This window comes from Jaculus jaculus, chromosome 5, assembly GCF_020740685.1.
Source record: "Jaculus jaculus isolate mJacJac1 chromosome 5, mJacJac1.mat.Y.cur, whole genome shotgun sequence".
Lineage (NCBI taxonomy): Eukaryota > Metazoa > Chordata > Mammalia > Rodentia > Dipodidae > Jaculus > Jaculus jaculus.
In genome coordinates this window covers 37,490,306-37,516,724 of record NC_059106.1, presented here as the reverse complement: position 1 = coordinate 37,516,724, position 26,419 = coordinate 37,490,306, and the positions used below count along the sequence as shown (strand labels likewise).

The following is a 26,419-nucleotide window of genomic DNA, read 5'->3' as shown; positions in this document are numbered from 1 at the left end:
AGCTGCAAAATAAGAACACATTGTTGAATTTACATGCTCCAATTCAGCTGTATTTCAGAGCCACTGGCATTGCCATGGACGTGCCAGTCTGGGTGCCAAAACCCACTGTGGACCTGAAGATTTGCATGTATGACCGCCTCTACCAGGACTCCATCCTCGTCCACACGCGGTGAGCCCCCTAGTGGCCAATGGTAGTGTCACACCTGGGGACTGTCTACACGTAGGTCACCTCAGATGGCAAAGGAAAGTGGCCAGAGCTGATTAGGCTACATGCCTTGAGGAAGATGACTCAATATCTGAGAAACTGCCAGGCATGGTGGGCCACACCCTTAATCCTAGCATATGGGAGGCAGAGGTAGGAGGGTCATAGTGAGTTTGAGGCCAGCCTGGAGATACAGAGTGAATTCCAGGTCAGCAACAGCTACAATGAGACCCTACCTGGAAAAAAAAAGAGAGAGAGAGAGAAAGAGATTCAGGGACAGAGACAGATCTGAAGGCAGAGGAAGGGGTCACAAACCCAGGGAATTCCAGGACCTCCAGACAGCTAAAAGGGTAGAAATGGATTGTCCCCTGCAGTCTCCACAAGGAATAACTCCTACTAACACCTTGACTTCAGTCCAGTCAGAACCACTTTTGGACTTTTCTACTACAATATGCTCAGAGAGCAAGTTTATGCTGTTTTAGGTCTCTGAGTTTATGGGAAGTGTTTCAGCAACCATGACAAACACATACTTGCTAAGCTCCCAGGGCCCCAGGTGAGACTCCCAAGTGCCCTCAAGAACACAGAAACAGGGCTGGAGAGATGGCTTAGCGGTTAAGCGCTTGCCTGTGAAGCCTAAGAACCCCAGTTCGAGGCTCGGTTCCCCAGGTCCCACATTAGCCAGATGCACAAGGGGGCGCACGTGTCTGGAGTTCGTTTGCAGTGGCTGGAAGCCCTGGCGCGCCCATTCTCTCCCTCTCCCTCTATCTGTCTTTCTCTCTGTGTCTGTTGCTCTCAAATAAATAAATAAAAAATGAACAAAAAAAAATTTAAAAAAAAAAAGAACACAGAAACACAGAAAATAGCAGCACCAGGGAAAACAAATGAAATCCTGAGAAAAGAGTTATATTTATTTGCAGTGTTTGCAGCCAAACTTCAGAGTAAAAATCTTTTCCTTGCCGGGCGTGGTGGCACACGCCTTTAATCCCAGCACTCGGGAGGCAGAGGTAGGAGGATCGCCATGAGCTTGAGGCCACCCTGAGACTACATAGTGAATTCCAGGTCAGCCTGGGCTGGAGCGAAACCCTACCTTGAAAAAAAAAAAAAAAGTCCCCGAGAGTGCATCATACTTGAGTAGCTTCTCATGTTTCATGTTTATACCACCTCTGAGACACCGGCCCCTAGACCAAGGTGCAGGACACTGCTTCACCAAACCCCTCTACCCACAGCAAGCATCTACCTATAACAAAAGCAAACAGCCAGGAGATCATCACATCTCCATAGCAATAAGAAGGAAGTATTCTGAATACTGGGCTTGGAGCTGGACTATGTTACCCTGAAGCCTGTGCTTCAAGAGACACACCTCCTCCAGCAAAGCTCCGCCTCCCAAAGGCCCTACAACTATCTCATTTGCCACCAACTGGGAACCAAGTATTCAAAACACTTGGGCCTGTGGGCCACATTTTATTCAAATTACCACAAAAGTCATCCTAGAAGTTCTAGGCCAACCTGAGATACATGAGGCCCTGTCTGAAAGAAAGAAACAAAGGAAGGGAGGGAGGGGAAGAAGGAAAAGAAATCAAGAAAGAAAGAGTCTTTTGTTTTAGTACCTTCTTTGTCCTCCCTCATGAATCACACGGGGAGTCTGTATAGTTGTGGACACCCCTTGAAGACTCAGGTGCTTCCCACAGTGTCCCTCCTAACCCTCAGTGTCCATGGCATGACTTCACTGCTTCCATCTCTGGATCACTGTGGATTCAACTCTGGGACATATATAAGCAGAGGTCTGGGAAATAATGAGAAGCAGACCCTGGACAGCCATGGAACACACCAGGTCCATCCTAAAGAGGCACCAGAATGTTCTTGAACTGTTGGTTCCAAGGCAGATCAGACTCTGGGTCTTCCTCTCCATTTCTTCCTTTTGCTGAGAGATGATTTTATCTATGGGAACAAAAGGTGACATGCCTAGGGGGCAAGCCAGGACTGTTCCCCAGAGCTTCCTTAGAAAGGGAGTTGGGGGCTGGAGAAATGGCTTAGTGATTAAGGCACTTGCCTGCAAAGTCAAAGGGCCCAGGTTCAATTCCCCAGGACCCACATAAGCCAAATGCACAAGGTGGCACATGTATCTGGAGTTTGTTTGCAGTGGCTGGAGGCACCATTCTGCCCCTCTGTGTCTCTCTATATCTCAAATGAATACGTAAATAAATAAAAACAAAACCGAAATAAAAATTTAAAAAGAAATAAGCCATGGTGGCACATGCCTTTAGTGCCAGAATTTAGAAGGCAGAGGTAGAAGATCCAGGACACTGTGGGTTCAAGACCACCCTGAGACTACATAGTGAATTCCGGGTCAGCCTGGACTAGAATGAGACGCTACCTTGGGGGAAAAAAATGAAAAACAAAATATAGAAACAGGATCAGGGCTGGAGAGGTGACTTAGCAATTAAGGTTCTTGCCTACAAAGCTTAAGAACCTAGATTCAATTCCTCACTACCTACATAAGCCATATGCATAAGATGGCACATGCATCTGGAGTTTATTTGCAGTGGCTGGTGGCTCTGGCGCACTCACTGTCTATCTGCCTCTTTCTCTCATGCTCTCTCTCTTTTAAATAAAATAAAATAAACAAAGTACTCTCTAATCATCAAGGAGCAAGTGATTGGCTCAGAGTATGGGCGCCCTGCTCACTGGTGCTGGTTTAGTGGGTGGTTAGAATTACCTTAATTACAGCTGGGCGTGGTGGCACACACCTTTAATCCCAGCACGTGAGTGGCAGATGTAGGAAGATTGTCATGAGTTCAAGGCCACCATGAGACTACATAGTGAATTCCAGGTTAGGCTAGAGTGAAACCCTATCTCAAAAAATCAAAAAAAAAATTACCTTAATTACTCAAAGGATTAAGCATGAAGAGTCATAGCTCTGATTTGGTGCCCTGTGACCTGCTGCAGATCAAAAGCAGCCCTACGCCTGAAGTTTGAAGTCTGCAAGGAACTGAGAGGCCACATAGAACTCCTGCCAGAGACAGGCTACATCCAGGCCCTGTCCTCCTACTCTGTACAGCTCAAGTTCCTTCCTCGGTGAGAATTGGGAAAAGCCTGGGCCATGATGGGAGAGAGAGTGATACAGAGGTACCTTATCCCAATCACTTCCAGACACACATCACCAGGATGTGCCACCTGCCAGAGTAAGATCCCCTTGGCTTCCTGTGTGTGTGTGTGTCCTGCCATGACTTCTGCTCAGATACCATGGGCATCCTGCTATCTGTTGTCTGTGCCTTGTGAGATGAAGATCCTTCCTTTTTTCATGTCTCCCTGAGGCTCTGTGTCAAGTTGGGCACACACTGGAAATTTGTCTCTCCATCTTCATCCTGAGTCCTGAGGCTTTTCTACCTAGGAGGTATCCCTGTCATCTAGCTGTCACTGTAGCCTCCCTATTCTAAGGCCCTTTGTTTTCTCTCTCTCTCTCTCTCTCTCTTTGTTTTCTTTTTTTTTTTTTTTTTTTTTGTAAGGTCTTGCTGTAGCCCAGACTGACTTGGAATCCACTATGATCCACTATGTAGTCTCAGGGTGGCCTTGAACTCACAGTGATCCTCTGACTTCTGCCTCCCTAGTGCTGGGACCAAAGGTGTATACCACCATGCCCTGCTTTTTTTTTTTTTTTTTTTTTTGTTCTTCGTGGTAGGGTCTCACTCTAGCCCAGGCTGACCTGGAATTCACTATGTAGTCTCAGGGTAGCCTCAAACTCATGGAAGATCCTCCTACCTCTGCCTCTCAAGTGCTGGGATTAAAGGCATGTGCCACCATGCCCGGCCTGAGAAAACTTTTCTTAAATATCTTTTTTCTCTATTTGCAAGCATATAGAGAGAGAAGGGAGACAAAGAGAGAGAATGGGCATGACAGGGCTGCAAAGGAACTCCAGATGCATGTGCTAGTATGTGCATCTGGCTTTACATGGGTTTCTGGAAAATCGAATGTTGTTAGGCTTTACAGGCAAGTGTCAACCGCTGAGCCATCTCCTCAACCAAACTTATTTCTTTTTAATTTTTTATATTTTTATTTATTAGAGACAGAGGAAGAGAAAGAATGGGTGCACCAGGGCAAATGAAGCTGCAAACTCCAGATGCATGGGCCACCATGTGCATCCTGGAGAGTCGAACCTGGGTTCTTAGGCTTCACAGGCAAGCACCTTAACTATGAAGCCATCTCCTCAGCCCTAACTTTTTGAGATAGGGTCTCACTCTTTGTGAGGCTGACCTGGAATTCACTATGTAGTCACAGGCTGGCCTGTAACTCACAGTGATCCTCTTACCTCTGCTGGGATTAAAAGTGTGGGCCACCACACCTGGCTCCAAACATTTTCTTTAAATCAGAGTCTCACTATGTAGCCCAGAACTGAACTCACTATGTAACCCAGGCTGGCCTTAAACTTGCAACCCTCTGGCCTGTGATACACACCACAATTCCTAACTAAAGAAAACATATTTTCAGTCTTAGGGCTTAAACTCAGGGCCTGCCCCCACTGACAAGTGCTCTATCACTGAACCCCATAAGGAAACTACTTTTACGTTGATTTTCAAATGGGCATTTTAATTCCTTTAAATGATAAATGCCTTATAAACTTAAAACACAACTACTGGAGGCTGAGGAAATGGCATAGTAAAGTGATAAAGTGTTTTTTGCAAAGAATAAAGACTTGAGTCTCCAGCACAAACATACACAGCAGTGCTCAGCTATAATCTCACCACTTGGGAGGTGGAGCCAGGAGGGTCCTCAGGGCTCACTGCCAGCTAGTCTAGCAAATTTGGTGAGCTCCAGGTTTAGTGAGAGACCTCTGAGAGTTGGCTTAGTGGTTAAGGCACTTGCCTGCAAAGCCTAAGGATCCAGGAACCATTCCCAAGAACCCATGTAAACCAGATGCACAAAGCAGCACATGTGTCTAGAGTTGGTTTACAGTTGCTAGAGCCCCTAGCACACCTGTTCTCTTGCTCTCAAGTAAATAAATAAAACAGAGTCAGATGTGGTGGCACATGCCTTTAATCCCAGCACTCAGGAGACAGAGGTAGGAGGATCACCAGGAGTTTGAGGCTACCCTGAGACTACATAGTGAATTCCAAGTCAGCCTGAGCTAGAGTGAGACCCTACCTCAAAAAACAAAAAACAAAAATAAATAAATAAATAAGTAAATCAGGGGGCTGGAGAGGTGGCTTAGCAGTTAAGGCATTTGCCTGCAAAGCCAAAGGTTCTCAGTTAGATTCGCCAGGACCCACATAAGCCAAATGCACAAGGGGGTGCATGCATCTGGAGTTTGCAGTGGATGGTGGCCCTAGCATGCCCATTCTATCTCTCTGTGTCATAAATAAATATATATTTTTTAAAAATAAAATAAAACAGGGCTGGAGAGATAGCTTAATGGTTAAGGTGCTTGCTGGCAAAGCCAAAGAAACCCAGGTTTAATTCCCCAGGATCCACACAAGGTGGCACATGCATCTGTAGTTCATTTTCAGAGACTAGAGACCCTGGTGTGAGTGCTCACTCTCTCTCTCTCTCTCTCTCTCTCTCTCTCTCTCTCCATCAAATAAATAAAGCAAAATAATAATAAGGCAGGTTGGCCATAGTGGTGCATGCCTTTAATCCTAACACTTGGGAGGCAGAGATAAGAAGATCACTGTGAGTTCTAGACCAGCCCGGGCTAGCCTGCACTACAGTGAGACCTTACCTTAAAAAAGAAAAAAGAAAAAAAGCCAAGTGTGGTGGGGCACGCCTTTAATCCCAGCACTCAGGAGGCAGAGGTAGGAGGATCGACATGAATTCAAGGCCACCTTGAGACTCCATAGTGAATTCCAGGTCAGCCTGAGCTAGAGTGAGACCCTACCTTGAAAGAACAAAATATATACATATATATATATATATATATATATATATATATATATATATATATATGTACATGAAGGAGAAAAATACACTCAGGTCACCTTGCCTCTTGCAGACTCTCTCTTGCGGAAGATGCAGGGAAGTACTTTGATAAAGACAGCCGAGTTCTGGAGGCTCCAATGACAATCTGGGTGGCTGACCAGGTTTGTGCAAGGAATGTCAGGCTTTCCTGTTAATCAGAGGATTACTATGGGTGCTAGACCTTGAACCCCTATAAGAGTACCCAAAAAGTTAGAACCTTGGTTTCAAATCCCATCTTCACTAGCTAGCTATTGGTGTCCAGTGGCCTGACCAGCAGCTTTTCCCCCTGCCCACATGGCCCCTGAACAGTGAGGAAGAAGGGAGGGCAGTCATGGGCCAGAGAGAGGCCTCCTGTTCCAGTCCAGGCAGGTTGCCTCAGGTATCTCACTCACAAGTACACACAGGCAATGTACCCACATACTCGGATAGAAATATGCATGGGGACACAACACATGTACACACAGATGTACACAGTATGCCCTCACCAACAGGGATATGCACGTGTGTGTGTGTGTGTGTGTGTGTTTTACACACAGCATACAACATACAGTCACATATGCTCACTGCTGCACCTGGCTAGTCCTTCAGCTGCTGCCCACACCCTGTGACTCTAGCTCATGTGCTTACTCACCAGGGAACACAAGGAAATGGGCTGGTTGAGAGACTTGTATTCTGGAACTGCTATGCTGTGGCTTATCAGGCAGCTAAACACCAGGGTCTTTATCCTTTGGGGATATTGCATTAACTTCCAGTAACCAGGAATGTGCTTTGCCCTTTGCATCTAAGACCAGACCAGTGGGGTTCATCGTTCAAGCTGTTGTCACCACCTCAGACCTGGAAATCAACCCCTCACAGGTGCACTTTGGCTACTGCACCATCTATGAGGCCATCAAGACAGAGATCAACCTCACCAACCACTCGCTTCTGCCCCAGGAGTTTGGATTCGTTGGCGTTCCCAAGGTACTTGCTGTGGTCAGGCCCTGGGGATAGAGAGCAAGACACAGCAGCTGTTCTCCAGGCCCAAGCATTGGGTACCAACAGCACTTCTGCCCTGCACACCTGGCCTGCTCCTCATCCTCGCTGGCCCCTCATCTTTCTGGCTGGTTGTCTCCCTCTGATGCCTTGTACCCACAGGGCTCTAGACACTACCTCCTCCCTGCCCCATAGGACTTTCCCCACCTAATCCCTGTAGGACAACCCAAAAGGATGCCCAGACATAGCTGTCCTCAGCCCTTCCTGGGATGTTCCACAAAGACCCCACATCCACTCACACACTCAGCTCACACACACCATACTCAGTAAGGTTGAAGACACCCATATGCACACACATCTCACACTCACTCTCCTATTCTTTGTATGTGCACCCCACACACACAAGCACACACAAATTGAGAGGGAGAGAAAGAGGCTCCACAGAGTACTGTCTTCACCTTAACTCTGATGTATTTCCATTCCTCAGTTTATGGACATCCAGCCCAATGATGGGTTTGGGACAATCTTGCCATTGGAAACTTTGAATCTTGACTTGATCTTCCAACCCACTAAGGCCAAGGAATACAACTTCGAGCTGGTCTGCAAATCTGAAATAAACCGGTGAGCCTGCCAGGCAGGGAGGGTACATGACTCTGCTCAAGAGGTGGTGCCTTTCCCACTCCTCACCCCAGCTCACCTTGGATCCCACCAGTTGACCTCAAAGTTGGGCAACACTACTGCCCAACGGGAGCCCCAGACTGAGAAATAGGCAGGTTTCTGGTCCACATGCTCTTTTGCTCTGGACTCATGCTTACAAATGAGGGGATAAGCAAATGAGTGTGTGAGAACATGTGATGTAAATGAGCAGACGTGCATTGTGAATGTGTATTAGTGTAAATGTGTGTGCACAAGTTCATGTGAGTTTGCTGCATGAGTGTATGAAAAAGTATTGTAGGGCTGGAGATAAGGTTTAGTAGTTAAGGCAATTGCCTGAGAAGCCTAAGGACCCAGGTTCAATACCCCAGAACACACCAGATGCACATGGTGGTGCATGTGTCTGGAGTTCATTTGCAGTGGCTAGAGGCCCTGGTGCACCCATTCTCTACCTCCCTCTCTCTCTATTTCTCCCTCTCTAATAAATAAATAAATAAATAAGTACTGTATATGAGTGTGGGTGTGTGAGTGCATGTACTGTGAACCTTTCAGACGGTATGAGTGTGAATGTGGATTGTGTTAGATATGTATCAATGTAGGTGTATATGTGTGCATCTCTGAAAATGCTTATTGGAGTGTGAGTGCATGTGTAAATCTGTGAGTGCCCTTGTATTCTAAGTGTGTGTGCATGTATGTATATGACTTCATTTAGGGGCGTGCATGAGCATGAATCTATGGGTGGTTGAATATGTGTGTGAATATATAAGCGAGTGTCCACATGATGGAGCCTAGGTGAGCATGTGTAAACATATGAACATGTGTCCACATGGAGGGTATGGGGATGTGAATATGTGCCTGTACATGTGTGAAGGTATGTCCATATGGGTGAGTATGTGTAACTATGGGAATGTGTAGAGGCATGTCCATATACATGTATGTGGGTGTATGAATACATGCATGTGTCCATATGGGAATGAGTGAGTAAACAGACAAATGGATTGAGTGGATGTGTGGTGTGCACATGGGTTGGCCCTGCTTGCAGTGACATGGGCCACTCTGTGAGGCCAGAGCCTGAGGACAGTACTCAGGGGTGGTGAGAGAGGTAAAGTAGATGACTGGTCTATGATAAGGGTAGTTTCTGGCTACTTGGGGCTTTCAGCTTCTGGTGACATGTTCTGGAGCAACGGCCATGACCCAGAACACATGAAACTCCAGAGCATCTCATGTGTGTCCAGCCTGGCTTGAGGCCACCTCCTGGAGCCTGCATATACCTTTCCTTTACTCTCTCTCCTGTCTTGTCTCCACACACATGCCCAGCCTGTGTTGTAGCTCTTTTCCTGAGCAGCCCACGGCCAGCTCAGCACAACTCCTGTGGCTCAGGATCATTTACTCCCTGGGGAGGGGAAAGTGAAGCTTAGCTCATGGGCACCACTATTTTAGGGAGCAAATTGCAGATTGGGGAGACCCACAAGGAGGTACCATAACTTCTCCCACAAGGATGGCTTTGCCAGCTGCTGAGCTGAGCACCTCTGGCAAATAAAGAGGGTTTGTTCTATCTCCCACTGAGGGAACCCTAAGAGTAGAAGCTACAGAAATATGACAAACATGGTTTGTCTCTTTTAAAAACTATTCACAGGTAAATTGAAATTACCAAAGCTTGGGACAAGCGCTATCTCAGAGACTCAAAGAATGAGGATGGACAGAGGCTTTATAACCCCTGCTCAGACAAGTTCCTTGTTCTCCCACACCTCACATCCAGACTGTCAGTAAATCCTTTGGCTTTACCTGTAAAATACATCAAATCACCGACATGCTCCTCACCAAAGGACCTCCCACCTCTACCCTCTTTTTTTTTTTTTTACTTGTGTATATGTAGTGTGTATGAGGATGGGGGTATGGTGTGTGGTGTATGCGTGTGCATGCACCCTGTGATGCCCCATGTACTTGCCTGCAGCAGGGGTGCAGGGCAGCAACTCATGTGGTGGCCAGAGTAAAATGTCAGTTGTCCTGCATCATTCTTCCATCAGTTCTGTGAACCTGGACAATTTCCTGGTCTCTGCTCCCTTGGTAGAACTGAGGTTAAGATGCATGTGGCCACTTCTAGCTGTTTACATGAGTTCTGGAGATTCGAACTCAGTGGGTATCAGGCCCCCTCAGGCCCTCACACTTCATTAAGTGACCTAATGTGGCTTCCTACCCCTTCTTATCCCAACACCTGGCCTCCTGTGGGTTTATGAACATCAGGCATGTCGCAGCCCTGTTAGTATAAGAATGTCTATCTAGCCACCTGCAGAAGGTGCCTGAGATAGGTCCAGGTTTGAGTGGTTATGAGTAAGGCTGTACTAACATTCTCATGGAGGATTTCAAGGTTTTATTTTTCTCAGAATCAATATCTAAGAAATCCCAGGTCACATGATAAATTTTTATTTGTGTGTGGGTGTGTGTGGGGGGTGTGTGTGTGAAGCAGGGTCTCATTGTAGCCCAGGCTAGCCTTGAACTCATAGAGCACCTCCTACCTCAGTCTCCTGAGTGTTAGGATTAAAAGTATGGGCTATTTATTGTGTAGAAAAACACAAAAGTCATGAATGTTGTGGTAGTTTGAATGTGAATGTATGTCCCCATAGTCTGAGGTATTTATTTTTATTTATTAATTAATTTATTTGATGGAGAAAGAAGGGGAGAGAGAGAGAGAGAGAGAGAGAGAGAGAGAGAGAGAGAGAGAGAAAGAATGGGCACACCAGGGTCTCCATCCACTGCAAACAAACTCCAGACCTATGTGCCCCCTTGTGCATCTGGCTAACATGGGTCCTGGGGAATCTAACCTGGGTCATTTGGCCTTAACCACTAAGCCATCCCTCCAGTCCAGCCCAAAGTATTTTTTGATTAAGCTTGCAACTTGAGTCTCCAGTGGACAAATCCCTGTTATAAGAGGTGTCCCTGGAGGCAGATCTTATAGTTCAGCCCTAAAAGGTGCTGTGGCTCTGAATGTCCTTGCTTGCTGGCTGTTTGGTGGTGTCTCTCTACTATGATATAGGGAAGTGGTTCAGCTTCTTCCACCATTTATTGTGTTTCCTCTGGACACTGTAAGCCTGAAATAAACCCTTTCCTCTCTCCACAAAAAAAAAAAAAAAAAAAAAAAAAAACAGTATGTGCTACCACGCCTGGCAGGCAGTAAGCTTTTTTATTTTTGTAATTTTTATATTTTTATTTATTTGCGAGCAGAGAGAGAGAGAGAAGAGAGACAGAGAGAATGGGCATGCCAAGTGCCAGGACCTGTAGCCACTGCAAACGAACTCCAGATACATGTGCCCCTTGTGCATCTGGCCCGCGTGGGTCCTGGGGAATCGAACCTGGGTCCTTTGGCTTTGCAGGCAAATTCCTTAACAGTTAAGCCATCTCTTCAGCCCAACAGTAAGCTTTAAAAAAAATACATACATATATACATACATATATATATGTATATATGTATGTATGTATGTATGTATGTATGTTAGCCAGGCGTAGTGGCATACATCCTTACAGCTTTTTATTTATTTATTTATTTTTGAGGCAAACTCAACAGACTGATCTCTTTATTTTCCTCCCCCCAGCCCTTGGTTTTTCAAGGTAGGGTCTTGCTCTAGCTCAGGCTGACCTGAATTCACTCTGTATTCTCAGGGTGGCCTTGAACTCATAGCGATCCTCCTACCTCTGCCTCCCGAGTGCTGGGATTAAAGGTGTGCACCACGACACCCAGCTCTCTCTCTCTCTCTCTCTCTCTCTAATATTTTACTTTTATTTATTTAGTTGACAGAGAAATAGGGAGAGAGAGACAGAGAGAGAGAATAGGTGTGTCAGGGCTTCCAACCACTGCAAACGAACTCCAGATGCTTGCACCACCTTGTGCATCTGGCTGACCTGGGTCCCAGGGCATTGAACCTGGGACCGTTAGCTTTTCAGGCAAACATCTTAACCACTAAGCCATCCTTCCAGCCCTCTCTCTCTTTTTCTAATGCAAGAGAGAAGGGAGAGAAATGGCATGCCAGGGCCTCCAGCCCTTCCAGCAATCAAACTCCAGACATGTGAGCCCTTATGTACACGTGAGACCTTGCATGCTCGCACCACTTACTGTGTCTGACCTATGTGGGATCTGAAGAGTCAAACATGAGTGCTTAGGCGTCACAGGCAAGTGCCTTAACTGCTAAGCCATCTCTCCAGCCGTACAGCTTTTGATGAAATTTCCCTTCATTAATATGCAATAGCCTTCTTTCTTTTTTTCTTTTTTTTCCCGAGGTAGGGTCTCACTCTAGCTCAGGCTGACCTGGAATTCACTGTGTAGTCTCAGGGTGGCCTCAAACTCACAGCAATCCTCCTACCTCTACCTCCCAAGTGCTGGGATTAAAGGCGTGCACCATCACTCCTGGCTGCAATAGCCTTCCTTATTCTTCTGGCTAATTTTGGATTGATGTCTACTTCATCTGATTTAAGAATACTACCTCATCTTGTGCCTATACTCCATTTGCTTGATAAGTTGACTTCCATTCTTTAATTCTTCATCTCTGTGTGTTTTTGCCAGTAAAATGTGTTTCTTGGAGACAACAGAGAATTGAATCTTTTTTAATCTTTTTTTTGGTTTTTAATATAATAAGCCAGAAATCACTTTTTTAATATTTTATTTTTATTAATTTATTTGAGAGAGAGAGAGGCAGAGAGAAGTAAAGAGAGGGAAAGATAGAATGGGCATCCAGTCACTGCAGACGAACTCCACATGCATGTGCCACCTTGTACATCTGGCTTATGTGGATCCTGGGGAATTGAACCTGTGTCCTTTGACTTTGCAGGCAAGTACCTTAAACGCTAAGCTCTCAAGTCCCAGAAATCACTTCTTTTGCAATTACTTTTTTTATTTGAGAAAGAGATTGGGTGTGCCAGGGTCTCTTGCCACTGTGTGTGCCTACCACTTTGTGCATCTGGCTTTTATCTGGGCACTGGAAAATTGAATCCAGGCCATTTGGCTTTGCAATCGAGTGCCTTTAACTGCTGAACCATCTCCTCAGCCCCAAACTCCTTTTACTTTTAAATATTTTATTTATTTATTTGAGAGAGAAGGAAAGAGAGAGGCAGATAGAGAGAGTGGGCACACCAGGGCCTCCAATCACTGCAAATGAACTCCAGATGTATGTGCCACCTTGTGCATCTGACTTACAATGGTACTGAGGAATCAAACCCAAATCCTTAGGCTTTGCAAGAAAGTACCTTAACCACTAAGCCACCTCTCCAGCTCTGCCTTTATTTTTTACTATGTTAATTTTTTACTTATTCATTTGAGAGAGAGAATGGACATGCCAGGGCCTCTAGCCACTGCAAATAAACTCCAGATGCATGTACCACCATGTGTATCTGGCTTACTTGGGCACTGGGGGATCAAACCTGGGTCATTAGGCTTCACAGACAAGTGCCTAAACTGCTTAGCCATCTCTCCAGTCCCCCTACTTTTTTTGTTTTGTTTTTGTTTGTGTTTTTCCAAGGTAGGGTCTTACACTAGCTCAGGCTGACCTGGAATTCATTATGTAGTCTCAGGGTAATCTCGAACTCTTGGCCATCCTCCTACCTCTGCCTCCCAAGTGCTGGGATTAAAGGCATGTGCCACCACACCTGACTCCCCTACTTTTATTTTTAAAAGCATCTTATGGGTTTTTAATTCCTCTTCTTCTGTTTTTATTAATTTATTTATTGGGGGGGTATGACACTGCAAATGAGTGTTCATCCTGCTTTATATGGGTCACTGGGGATTTGAGCCCAGGCCAGCTGGCTTTGCAAGCAAGTACCTTTAATCACTGAGCCACCTCTCAAGCCCCTCTCTTCTATGTTTATGTAATATTGCTTACACAGTTTTTGGCATGAGAAGGTGTCTGAGTGATTAGAGGAGCTTGCTTACTTATACATTTTTTAAATTTTTTTCATTTATTTTTATTTATTTATTTGAGAGCAACAGACAGAGAGAGAAAGAGGCAGATAGAGAGAGAGAGAATGGGCACGTCAGGGCCTCCAGCCACTGAAAACAAACCAGACACGCGTACCCCCTTGTGCATCTGGCTAACGTGGGACCTGGGGAATCGAGCCTCGAACCGGGATCCTTAGGCTTCACAGGCAAGCGCCTAACCGCTAAGCCATCTCTCCAGCCTTGCTTATACATTTTTTAACTACCTGCCAAAAATGTGCACCAGCCAATGCAGTGCTTTCCAAATTTATTAATCAGGTAGCAAACAACCATGACTATGAGCCCCTGAGACACCACCAATACAGCATGCTCATCCACCATGGTCAGCATGTGAGGAGCTGTGTGTCTTCCTCACCCAGAGTTGCAGAGGAACTGCCTGCACCACTGCACAGCTAAGCATCACCCATGTTGGTCCCTTCCAGGTGCTTCAAGGTGTCTTGCCAAGCTGTGGGTGTCCACCCACCCCTGGAGCTGTCCCACTATCTGATCAAGTTTGCAGCCACTGCACTGTACGGTACCTCCGTGGCCTCACTGTATGTCATCAACTCTCACACGAGCATGAACAAACTGACCCATGCCTTGCCCTCCATCAGCTCAGAGGATGTGACCCCAGTGGGACCAACATCCTTTGAGTTCTTGTTGCCCCCCAACTCGCCCATCACCATCTCACCCACAGTGGGGACTGTGTTGCCAGGAAAGGTAAGCATGAGGTCCCACTGCTAGGCTGGGAAACAGGGCTCCAGGTCACCCTCCAAGGTGCCTGGCTCTGCCCATATTAACCATGAGGTTTCAGTGATACTGAGACCAAGAAACATGATACAGGGACAACATAAGGGCAGGGAAAGAGGGCACAGTGCACACAGGGTAGCCTAACCTAACAGGCAGCAAGTACCCCAAACAGCCTGTCAGGCAGATTCATGACTGGACCTAGAAGAAAGACCCTCAGAACATCCGAGTGTTGTTAGTTTCATAGAAGATAAGGCACAGAGAGTTCACACAGTACCTGCTCTGAGGAGGAAAGGAATGTGGCCAACTTCTTCTACCCATTATCCTTTTGCCTGGCAGACCAGCAGGATTCAGTGAATACAATTATTCTAAAACATGTTTTGTGGCCTGGAGAGATGGTTTAGCGGTTAAGGTGCTTGCCTGTGAAGCCTAAGGACTCATGTTCGACTCTCCAGTTCCCACATAAGCCAGATGCACAGTGACACAAGCGTGCAATGTTGCACACGCACACAAGGGGGTGCATGCATCTGGAGTTCAATTGCACTGGCTGGGGGTACTAGCATGCTAATTCTCTCTTGCTCACTCTTGCTGTCATAGAAAAAGGCCAGTCTGTTGGGCTTGCCTCAAAAAAAAAAAGTCTTTGGTCAAATTTAGCAAATATGGGCATTTGGGCTTTCATCTCTGAGTGGCTTAATAGTTCTATCTCTTCCTTTATTGTGTGTTTCTCCCTCTCCTTCTTCTTCCCTCTCTCATCATCCCTTCTTTTCTCACCTCTCCCTCCCTCTTCCCTTTCCTCTCTGATCCCTTAAACCATCACTGTACTCAGTGTCAGGGAGACATGGTCAGTGAGACACTAGCATGTGTTGTGAAGACATGGAGCCTTGATGCAGATGGTTGAAAAGGCTCCCTGTTCCCATGTTCTTTTCTTACTTTTGCTCCATTACAGTGGGTGAAGTATTGATACCTTCATGACCCTTCACTCAGCACCTTGGATCATCAGACACTACCCCCACAACACACACCCTACATGAGTTGCAACCAACGCCAGCTCCCTGGAGCAGTGTTCATAGAGGGCTATCCTGGAAGGGCACATCTAGGTTGAAATCTCAAAAATCCAGGCATCTGCAAGGTGTAGTGACACATGACTTTAATCCCAGCACTCAGCAGGCAGTGGTAGGAGGGTCACTGTGAGTTCAAGGCCAGCCTGAGACTACGTAGTAAATTCCAGGTCAGTGAAACCCTTCTTCAAAGAAACAACAACAGGGCTGGAGAGATGGCTTAGTGGTTAAGACACTTGCCTGTGAAGCCTAAGGATTCATGTAAGTCAGACACACAAGGTGACACAAGCACACAAGGTTTTACATGCACACAAGGTGGTGCATGCATCTAGAGTTTGATTACAGTGGCTGGAGGCCCTGGCATGCCAATATTCTCCCCTGCCCTTCCTCCCCTCCCTCTCATCAAAAAAAAAAAAAAAAAAAAAAAGGCCAGTTGGAAGTGATGGCGTGCACATTTAATCCCAGCACTTGGGAGGTGGAGGTAGGAGTATTTCCATGAGTTCAGCGCTACCCTGAAACTACATAGTGAATTCTAGATCAGCCTTGGCTAGAGTGAGACCCTACCTTGAAAAACCAAAACAACAACAACAAAATCCAGGCATCTAAGAGAGGAGTGAGGGGCTGAGGAGGGTGAATGTACCAGCAGGGCCACTTTTGCCTTCTGGACACCTAAGGGAGTGACAGCTTCTCCCCACAGAGATGCCTGGTTCGGGTGACCTTCCAGCCAGTACTGCCCCATGAGGTTATCCTCAAGGAAGCACTCCAGAACCTGAAAAAGAAAACAGAGATGGTATGTGTAGAATCTAGGGGAGGTGCCTGGCGGCCAGAGGGAAGGGATGTGGGAAGAGTAGAAGGGGATGACGTGCCAGCGAGTGGGGTATGCACTGTGAGCCTCTGGCAACTGGGACTGCACCTGTCCCAAGGACAGGCTTTTCTGGCACTGTGCCTCAGGCTGTTTCCAAGAAAGTAAAAGTTTCCTTGGAAGACCTCTCCCTTCCTCTTGAAAGCACCACCAGGTAGCTGGAGCCATGGGTAGCCTTAAGGGTAGCTAGAGTTTTAACCAAAGCAGGACTGTGACAAAACCCAGCATGGTCTCTCACAAGTCCCATGAGGAAACCATAGAAGCCCTGGGAAAGATGCCAGGGATCCTGCACAATAAGCCCCCATAGACTGTGCAGGCCTTGTGTGCTGTACCCACCGGGAAAGTTGCACAGTCACCAGTCACAGACCCTCCCTTCAACCACATCTTGGACTTGGGTCCTGTATAACACATACATGGGTGAAGGGCCAGCCTTCCCACTACTGTTGATGCCTTGAGGTGCAGGAAGGAAATAGGGTGGGTGAGGACCCCTGTTCTGCAGACTTTTAATCCCCTGTGCCTTGGTTTCCTGATTTTAGACTTTGCAGTCAGTGTTCTGAGGGTCTCTGCACTGGGGCTTCTCACATGCCCCTATATGATCACCACTCTCCACCACTTAATCCCTTAATCCTGCTGTACCTGCTCAGTCTTTCCTTAAAAGCCAGTTGGCTTTGGTGTCCCATTCACTCCAAACCTAAACCTGTGGCTCCAGCCACTCAGAGAAGCCTAGAGGACAGTGTGCTTGCTGCCTGCCTGGCAGGGCAGAGGCCCTCGCGCAGCCCCACAGCAGCTGTTCCCGCTCACAGTTCCGAAAGGAATCAACCCAGAGAAAGGAACACTGGAAACCATCTTTGCCCATGGGCCGAACGCACAAGGACCGACAGGCCAGGACCTCCATTGCCCGCACACTGGAGATGAAGAGGCAGGACAGTCTCAGGTGAGCTGCATGGATTCTACACCGTCTGCATCTCACCTGGCCCAGGGAGAGTTTCCCACATGATACCTGCTGCACTGGTCTGTGTAGCTGTAGGTCCAGGGCTCATGGCTTTAGACACAACTAGATTCAAGGACTCCCTTCCTAGGCATCTGTCCACCCATTCCTCTGGGCTTGGTATTCCTTTGAACAGACTCATTTCATGATTTGACTCCAGCCTTCCTAGTATGCAAATGAGTCGAGAAAAGGTCTGATGGGCTGGGCTATATGCCCAGAAATCCTCTCTGTGACCCCAGAAATACGGCTGTCTAAGTGACAAAGCCAGTCTGCTCCCCTCCCCTGGGTGGTCAGGATCTGGAATGAGGAAGAAGATCCCCAGAGGAGCCAAAGAAGGGTGGGAAAGCCAGCCTGTCAGGCAAAACTGGTACAGCCACATCCTGAGACACAGGATGGCCCCAAGCTGTTGTCTCTTGCCCTTTTGACCATCTGAACCTAGAGCCATAGGGTGTGGTCTTGTGGACCTTCTCCACAAAGGGTGAGGGAGATCTGGTCTCACACTGGGGAGCCCAGAGGCAGAATTTGGAAGATCATGGGGAAAAGGCATAAGAACATTTGTTGGCTTCTTTCCAGTTCCACCGAGTACCAGGCTGCCCAAGCCACCCTGACCAGAGCTTTTCCAGGGAAGTTTAACAAGTATGTGGTCCCCTGTGTCATTGCCAGTGGTGACATCAAAGACAGGAAGCCATCAGAACCTCTGAGCTTCAGGTGTGGGGTGCTTGGACCAGATGGGAGGGGTGTGACTGGCCACAAACTAACTGACCAGATCTGAGGCCTGGTTGGGCACAGGGTTATGCTAACCTGCCTCAATGTATCCTTGTCTTCTTCTAGCCCCTACAACACCCTGTACCTGGAATTATGGTGTCCAACAGTGGCTCCATTTATCGTGGTGACATCCAACAAAGGCAAGACTGTCTTTAACTTCGGGGATATTGCTGTGGGTGAGTCCTGATTCTGCAGTGACATCAGCTCCAGTCCCTGGCACATACAATGTATCCCAGGGACCCAGGAACATCCTAGCTATCACTAGCTTTTCCACCCTACTGGGAACTGGACTGACTCCCTGATGTGTTTCAGGACATCGCAGCATAAAGAAGGTCTCCATCCAGAACATCTCCCCTGAGGACCTTGTTGTATCCTATGCATGCCCAGTGCAGCCAGCGTGCGGGGGTGGAGGTGGGAGTGGCATCTAGCAGAGTCCACAGCCGTCATTTCATCATCCTTGACACTGGGCCTTCAGGTGAAGTTCTCAGTGCTGAACCCCAATGGTCCATTCGTCCTGATGAACCCCTCCAGAAAGTTGTGCTCGGGTGAAACACACGTCCTGGTGCTGTCCTTCTCACCCCATGAGAGCGTCTTGGTGAGTGCCAGGTCCCCAAGTGATGATGCGACCCTGGGCTTCCCACTCTGCAGAACCTGGGATGGCCATAGGTCACTGCTACTATGCACTTCAGCCTGGATAATAATCAGCCAGGCCTGTGATCAGCCTGTCCTAACCCTTTTTGCTGGCAAGTCAGCTGAAGCAAGGGCTCCAGGATATCTCAGCAGTGGTGTGCCATGTATCAGACACTCATGGATACGCTTCCTATGTTGCCTGGTTGCTAAGGGACATGATCTCTTTAGGCTCAAGAAACACTGGACGTTATCACCAAGAGAGGCACGCTCACCCTTACGCTCATAGGCACAGGAGTGGCATCCATGATCACATGCTCCATTGAAGGCAGCGTCCTCAACATGGGCTACGTGCTTGCCAGAGAGTCTATCTCCACAAGCTTCAAGGTGAAGCAAGTCTTTGCCCCTGGCCTAGCCTCCTGGGAGAGGGTTCCTTGGAGGCAGTTAACCCTATGGTTGGAAGTACCCAACTTGTCAGGGAGCTAGTGAAGCCACAGGCTGTTCCCCACCCCAGCCTTCAAGAGGCTGTCACTTCTACTACACTCCCCCAGAGGAGTCACAGGGCCTTTGCTTCTGGGAAAGCTGAGGGTGCCCCTCCTTCCACTCTGAGTCCAGCCCCTGGCCTGCAGGGTGTCCATGTTTTCTGCTTTGGGCCTTTGCACAGAGCCGCTGTGATCCTCTTAATGCTCTTCTAATCTATTGTTCCCTTCTTTGGAGCTCGACCCAGGGACCTGGGGAGATTTCTCAGCAGTTAAAGGTGCTTGCTTGCAGATCCAGCCAGGCCATGTTCAATTCCCCAGTACCCATGTAAAGCCAGATGTACAAAGTGGAGCTCCACCCAAGTGCATGTGTGCATGTGTGCGCGTGCGTGCGTGTGTGTCTAAGAAGAAACATGCTATCCCTTTGGCTCCCTCACTACACTTGAATATGGGCCCACCTCCCATTGTCTCACCCTGAAGAGTGCCTTGGGCTAAGCAGCCTACTTTCCCACCTGCTTGGGCTGGGTTCTAAGCAGAGTTGCAGATAGGCATGGCACTGAGGGCGGATGCTCTCAAGAGGGGACAAGGGGCAAGGAAAGGACCAAGTAAGGATGTAATTCAACTAAGAGGAGCTCTGAGGATAGATGGTAGCACAGAGCTGGCCACATAGTTGGGCAGGGAGGCAGGCCACTAACCTGGGCAAAAGCACATCACATGGATGAGGTGAGGAGGATACCAACAGCTCTACATTCTGCTAGTGTGGTCAGTGTTGGAGATACTGCCAGATGAGCATGGAGCATAATGCCAGCTGATCACCCATCATGTGTGACCCAGCAGCAGGTGACCCAGACATGGGCACTGACCACAATCAGAGGGCAGCTCAGGGTGTACTAGTCAGGCGGCATCTTGCTCTTGCAGCTACAGAATGACTCCTCACTCCCCATCAAGTTCTGGGTGCGGCTGGAGAGCCTCTCCAGCACTAGGGCCAAGGACCGGCAGCAGCTGCCAAACTTTCTCACCTCTACCAAGCAGAGGACTGAAGTTGTTGGTGAGTTGACAGGGCTCCCAAGAGGCCAAGGGAACACAGGACCATGAAGGGATCTGTGCTGGGCAATGAGGGCACCATTCAGAACGGGGTAAGTCAGAACAAGCCATGGAGGGGCTGGGCTAAAGGGGGTACTGAGAGGTTCCACGGTGGGAGGCAGGAGAGACACTATGACACGAGGGGTTCTGAGTTCAGTGTGTACCAGGGATTGGGGAAGAACACATGTTCAACACAACCCATACCCTGCCTGCAGGCACCCAGAACCACAATGGCCAGAGTGTGTTCAGCATCACCCCTGTTGAGGGCCTCATGCTTCCAGGAAAGGATCAGGAGTTCACCGTGACCTTCAGCCCAGACCATGAGAGCCTCTATTTCTCTGACCAGCTCCAGGTGGTGCTCTTTGAAAAGGTAAAGCTTACAAACAGGTCGTGCAGACCCCAGCCCACAAGATACCTTGTGTGTTCCTTCCCTGCCCCTTCCTGGAAGTGGCCCTAATCCCCAGGCCCCATCACTGAGGGAGCCTCAATCACAAAACTGCAGGGCAGACTACTGTACCACTTTAAAAAATATATGAGGGCTAGAGAGATGGTTTAGTGGTTCAGGCGCTTACCTGCAAAGCCAAAGGACCCATGTTCAACTCTCCAGATCCCACATTAGCCAGATGCACAAAGGTGTGGCAAGCACAAGGTCGTACATGCCCACTGGGTGATGCAAGCATCTGGAGTTTGATTGCAGTGGCTGAAGCCCTGATGCGCCAATTCTCTCTATATATAAAATAAAAAAGTTGGGCTGGAGAGATGGCTTAGCGGTTAAGCGCTTGCCTGTGAAGCCTAAGGATCCCGGTTCCAGGCTCGGTTCCCCAGGTCCCACGTTAGCCAGATGCACAAGGGAGTGCACGTGTCTGGAGTTCGTTTGCAGAGGCTGGAAGCCCTGGCATGCCCATTCTCTCTCTCTCCCTCTATCTGTCTTTCTCTCTGTGTCTTTCGCTCTCAAATAAATAAATAAAAATTAAAAAAAAATAAAAATAAAAAGTATATATATATATATATATATATATATATATATATATATATATATATTTGATTTAGCCAGGCGTGGTGGTGCAAGCCATTAATCCCAGCACTCGGGAGGTAGGAGGTGGGCCATGAGTTTAAGGCCACCCTGAGAATGCAGGAAATTAGGTCATCCTGGGCTAGAGTGAGACCCTACCTTGAAAAACCAAAAACAAAAAAATACATATTTGGAGCCAGGTGAGATAGCATACACCTTTAATCCCAGCACTTGGGAGGCAGAAGTAGGAGGACTGTGGAGAGCTCAAGACCACCCTGAGAGTACATAGTGAATTCCAGGTCTGCCTGGACTAAAGCAAGACCCTACCTTGAAAAACCGAATATACACAAGAATATATATTTGGGCTGAAGAGATAGATGGCTTAGTGGTTAAGGCACTTGCCAGCATAAGCCAAAGAACTCAGGTTCAATTCCCTAGTACCCATGTCAGGCCTGATGCACAAGGTGGCACATGTGTCAGAAGTTTGTTTGCAGTGGCTAATGGCCCTTGTGCACTTATTCTCTCCCTATCTAGCCTCTTTCTTTCTCTCTCTCAAATAAATAAATAAAAGTCTTTTAAAATGTGTGTGTGTGTGTGTGTGTGTGTGTGTTGCCAGCGTCTCTTGCTGCTGCAAAAGCATTCCAGATGCATGTGCCACTTTTGAGTCTGGCATCATGTAGATACTAGGGAATTAAAACCTGGCTGGCAAAATGCCTTAAATCACTGAGCCATTTCTCAGCCCGTACTGTATTTCTTGCCCTTAGAAAATCTCCCACCAGATCCTCCTGCAGGGTGCTGCCCGTGAACACATGATGTTCCTGGAAGGAGGAGACCCGCTGGATGTGCCTGTGGAATCTCTGGCAGTGATCCCTGTCTTTGACCCAGAGCACAGAGAAGGTGAGTCCCTACCATGGAAGCACTGGTAAGCATGGGGGGAGCAAGAGTTCCTCAGGGGTTAATTAAAGGACCTGCCAGGACCCCTAGCTAGCAAGAGAACACACTGAAACCCAGTGGAAGAGAGCAGGGGTTCCTAGCCCATCCGTCCCAGAGCAAGGCAGGATGGTCTCTGATAACCAGAGTGCTGAGGATCCCAGCCCCACCCTGTACACAGGCTACTCTTCCTGACTGTGGTTAGACCCTTTCACGCCAGTCCCTCCACCCAGCCAGTTCCCAGCTTGATCTCTCCCCTCCAGAGGCTGAGGAGCTGAAGCCTGTTCTGGTAACTCTGAACTATGTCCAGTTTGACACAGATGTGTCAGCTGTACCTGCCACCCGAGAGCTACAGGTGGGCTGTATCCGGACCACCCAACCAACACAAAAGAAGGTAACCACAACCCTATTCTTAGTGGCACCCTGACAGCTTCATTGGCCTTCTCTGTCTAGGGCAGTCTGGCTTCTCCTGGTCTTGCCTCTCGTTGGGTTTGCTTGGGATTTCCTGGAAAAAGATGTAGAGTGGGCAGCCTCATCAGGATAGAGGTGCGGGCAGAGCTGGGCACCCTCAATGCCCTAATCCCACTGCCTCCTGGGAGTGCCTGACCCTCTAGCCTCCAGTTGTGCCAATACCTCACAGACGGTCGAGTTCAGCTTGGACAGCATCCCATGGCTGCAGCACAAGGGTTTCTCCATCGAGCCCTCCAGGGGTTCCGTGGAACGCGGCCAGATCAAGACCATCAACATCTCCTGGGTGCCACCTGCTGACTTTGATGTAGGTGCCACGACCCCAGGCCAGGCAGGGAGGAGGGGTGGCTGTGGTGGGTCTATGGGAGAGGAGGGCAGGACTTCCGGAAAAGTAGATCTGCCTGACTCGGGGTCCCCTTCCTCCAGCCAAACCACCCACTCATGGTGTCAGCCCTGCTGCAGCTCAGAGGGGATATAAAGGAAACATACAAGGTCATCTTCGTAGCCCATGTGGTGGCTGGCTCCTGAGGCCACAGGAGCCCCTGCAGAGCCCCTTGGGCCCTCCTGCCCACCATGAAGTACTCTCCAGACTGTGGCCCAGGCCTGTGACCTGGGCATCCCATGCTGGGCAGGTTCAAATGGACAGTCCTCAGCATAACCCTACAGCCAGGACCCCATAGTGATCCCCCACAAACATGGCAACTTTGCCTGTCCTGAACCCAATGAGCCCAGAGCCTGAGAGCACCACCCCTGGACCCACATTAAGAACTACTGATATGACCAGTTCATCATACAGCCTGCTCCTCGCTGGGACCCTACAGAGACCCCCATAACACCTGTCCAGACTCTAGAAAACCCAGTGAGGGGCTGGAGGGGTGGCTTAGCAGTTAAGGCGTTTGCCTGCAGAGCCAAAGGACCTAGGTTCGATTCCCCAAGACCCACGTTAACCAGATGCACAAGAGGGCACTCTAGCCCAGGCTGACCTGGAATTCACTATGGAGTCTGTTTGCTGTGGCTGGAAGCCCTGATGCACCCACCCTCTCCCTCTCCCTCTTCCTCTCTCTCCCCCTCTTTTTCTGTCACATAAATAAATAAATAAAATGTTTAAAAAAAAAAAAAAAGAAAGCCCAGTGAGAACCACAACCCTGTCAATAAACTATGTGAGCCAACACATATTCTGCAGTATGACCCCAGAGAGTCAGCCCCCACACACATACAGCCCCCTTAATACATGTATACACACACTCCAGTCCGTAAAACAATGCTCTGCCTAGTAAGACCTTCTACAGGGCAAGAGGTAACTGTGGAGAGGCAACTTTAGCCCAAATGCTGGGAGATACCTCTCCAGTTCTATGTCATTGAAGAAACAACAGGCAGCGCAGGGCGCTGAGGGTGAAAGGCCAGGGTTGAGACTAGCCTAGATCAGGGGAGGAGCTAGAAGGAAGGAGACTGGGACAAGACATTCTTAATTTCAGGGAAGGACCCTTAAGTCCCCCAGCTCTTCTCAAGTCCCCTTGCTAATCCCAAGCAAGGAAGGGTAGACAAAGGTCAAGGGCCGAGCTCACCCACATCCTCCTCTTACCAGGTGAGGACCAGAGGAATGCCCTGCTTATGAGTTTGTTTCTACTTGTCTGAAAAGGGTGGATCCTGCCTTCTTTTTAATTTAGTTTAACTAATTAAAAAAATTTGTTTGAGGTAGGGTCTCGCTCTAGCCCAGGCTGACCTGGAATTCACTATGGAGTCTCAAGGTGGCCTTGAATTCATGTCGATCCTCCTACTCTGCCTCCCAGTGCTGGGATTAAAGGCGTGCGCCACCACACCCAGCCTAATTTATTTTACAGAAAAACAGGAAGAGAGAATGAGCACAACAGGTCCTCTAGCCACTGTAAACGAACTCCAGACACTTGTGCCCCCTTGTGCATCTGGCTAACCTGGGCCCTGGGGAATTGAACCTGGGACCTTTGGCTTTGCAGGCAAATGCCTCCCTCCAGCCCACTGCCTTCTTGGCCATGACCTACTCAGCCCCATAATATGTTCCTACATCCCCACCCCAACACCCCACCAGCTCTTGCCCTCTGAAACCCGGTTTGTCGGATTCTCTCCCAGAGCCTCCTAAGCCTGGCTGTCCTGTCAGTGCAGCTCTGCCACCCACCTGGAGCAAGCTAGCTCTGTCTGCCAGGGTGCTGGGGATGAAGTGTCTGGATGCTCTCCTGAGCAAAGCCTTCCCCACTTTCCCCAGGGGCCTTGGTGCCTAGACACCATTGCCCCTAACTGAGCCAGTGAGGTTGACCTTGAGCAGCAGTTTGTAGGACTTCTGCCTAATGGTCTTGGAAGTAGCAGACCCAGGTCCCTTGCTGTCACTGGGACTGACCAACTATGCCCCCAGATTCTTGGCATACTTCCAGGTCAGACAGAAAGAGAAAGAATGCCCACTAGGCCAAACCAAGCCTTGCTCTGGGTAAGACATTGCTCCCCAGGAAAGCCACTACTTTCCAAACCTGGTTCTGGCTATCCTGCCCAGGTGCTACCTGAGAACTTTCTCCTTCCCGAACTTGAAGCTCTGGTTGTGGCCTCAGGCTACACTCGTGTCATACATTCTTCCTATCTGATTCTGGCCCTCCAACACACAGCATAGCCACTGCAGGGTGAAGGAGGAAATGGGAACAGGAGCGAAGCTCATCAGTCTGAACAGAGCTGAACAGATAGGAAGGGCCCTTGGATGCTGAGGCACAAGGCTTGGGTATGCAGGACACCTGTGGGTAAATCCCTGCATATTTCCCTACCAGTGGGGGAGAGACAGCAAATCCCCACCCATGTGAGTATGAGCACAATGAGGAAAGAAAGGGAAAGATGGCTTAGCCGTTAAGGCACTTGCCTGGGAAGCCTAAGGATTCATGTTCCAATCTGTAAGTGCCACGTAAGCCAGATGCACAGAGACGCAAGCACACAATATTGCACATGTGCACAAGGGGGTGCATGCTTCTGGAGTTCATTTGCAGCAGCTGAAGGCCCTGGTGCGCCCATTCTCTCTCTCTCAAATAATTTTTAAAAATATTTTTTAAAAAAAGGTAAGGAAGGAAGGGTGGGTGTCTGATCTCCTGCTTTCCTCCCCAACCCTTGCTATGCAACCACCTTCTACAGTCTGATCACCAGTGTGTAGCTGGCCCCGTGGTAGTTGAGGACAGAACAGGCTGACAGGGTACCTAGCTTGGAAGGAAGAAGGAGAAGAGTCTTCCTGGAAGCAGCAGCCCAAGGTTCCCAGCTAAGCAGTAGGCAATCTAGGCTGGGGTTCATGGGAAATGCTAGCTCCCCACGTTGGACATGTTCTTTTTGTTGTTGGTGGTGGTGGTTTGTTTGTTTTTGTTTTTGTTTTTTTCTGTCTATCCCAGACTGACCTGGAATTCACTATGTAGTCGGAGGGTGGCCTCAAACTCATGGCAATTCTCCACCTCTGCCTCCAGAGTGCTGGGATTAAAGGCATGCACCACCACGCCAGGCAGACCTGGTCTTTCAAGCCAAGTGTTTTTGGAAAGTGGTCCCGCTTCCAGCTTCTCTATAGCTCAGAGCCAAGTCCAGGTTTCAGCCCCGGTGGTTTGGACCCCAGATAAGTGCACGAAGTGGATGCACCGCAAATGTCTTTGAACCGCCAGAGCCCCAGCCCTTT

General features: G+C 48.5%; 1 protein-coding gene across 1 annotated transcript in view; it reads left to right on the top strand.

Annotated features, from left to right (window-relative positions):
• Cfap74 (cilia and flagella associated protein 74) overlaps positions 1–23,678 on the top strand; it is a 78,317-nt gene extending 54,639 nt beyond the window's left edge. Inside the window, exons 21-39 of the mRNA XM_045150701.1 lie at positions 48–169; positions 3,149–3,277; positions 6,186–6,273; positions 6,938–7,111; positions 7,611–7,744; positions 14,180–14,456; positions 16,239–16,331; positions 17,207–17,337; positions 17,965–18,099; positions 18,223–18,332; positions 18,469–18,524; positions 18,632–18,751; positions 19,015–19,170; positions 20,181–20,310; positions 20,561–20,715; positions 22,122–22,254; positions 22,551–22,681; positions 22,928–23,062; positions 23,182–23,678. Coding sequence (XP_045006636.1) covers positions 48–169; positions 3,149–3,277; positions 6,186–6,273; positions 6,938–7,111; positions 7,611–7,744; positions 14,180–14,456; positions 16,239–16,331; positions 17,207–17,337; positions 17,965–18,099; positions 18,223–18,332; positions 18,469–18,524; positions 18,632–18,751; positions 19,015–19,170; positions 20,181–20,310; positions 20,561–20,715; positions 22,122–22,254; positions 22,551–22,681; positions 22,928–23,062; positions 23,182–23,283 — 2,511 coding nt within the window. The 3' untranslated portion in view covers positions 23,284–23,678. The remainder of the gene's footprint in view (positions 1–47; positions 170–3,148; positions 3,278–6,185; positions 6,274–6,937; positions 7,112–7,610; positions 7,745–14,179; positions 14,457–16,238; positions 16,332–17,206; positions 17,338–17,964; positions 18,100–18,222; positions 18,333–18,468; positions 18,525–18,631; positions 18,752–19,014; positions 19,171–20,180; positions 20,311–20,560; positions 20,716–22,121; positions 22,255–22,550; positions 22,682–22,927; positions 23,063–23,181) is intronic.
• Positions 23,679–26,419: the final 2,741 nt, after the last annotated feature.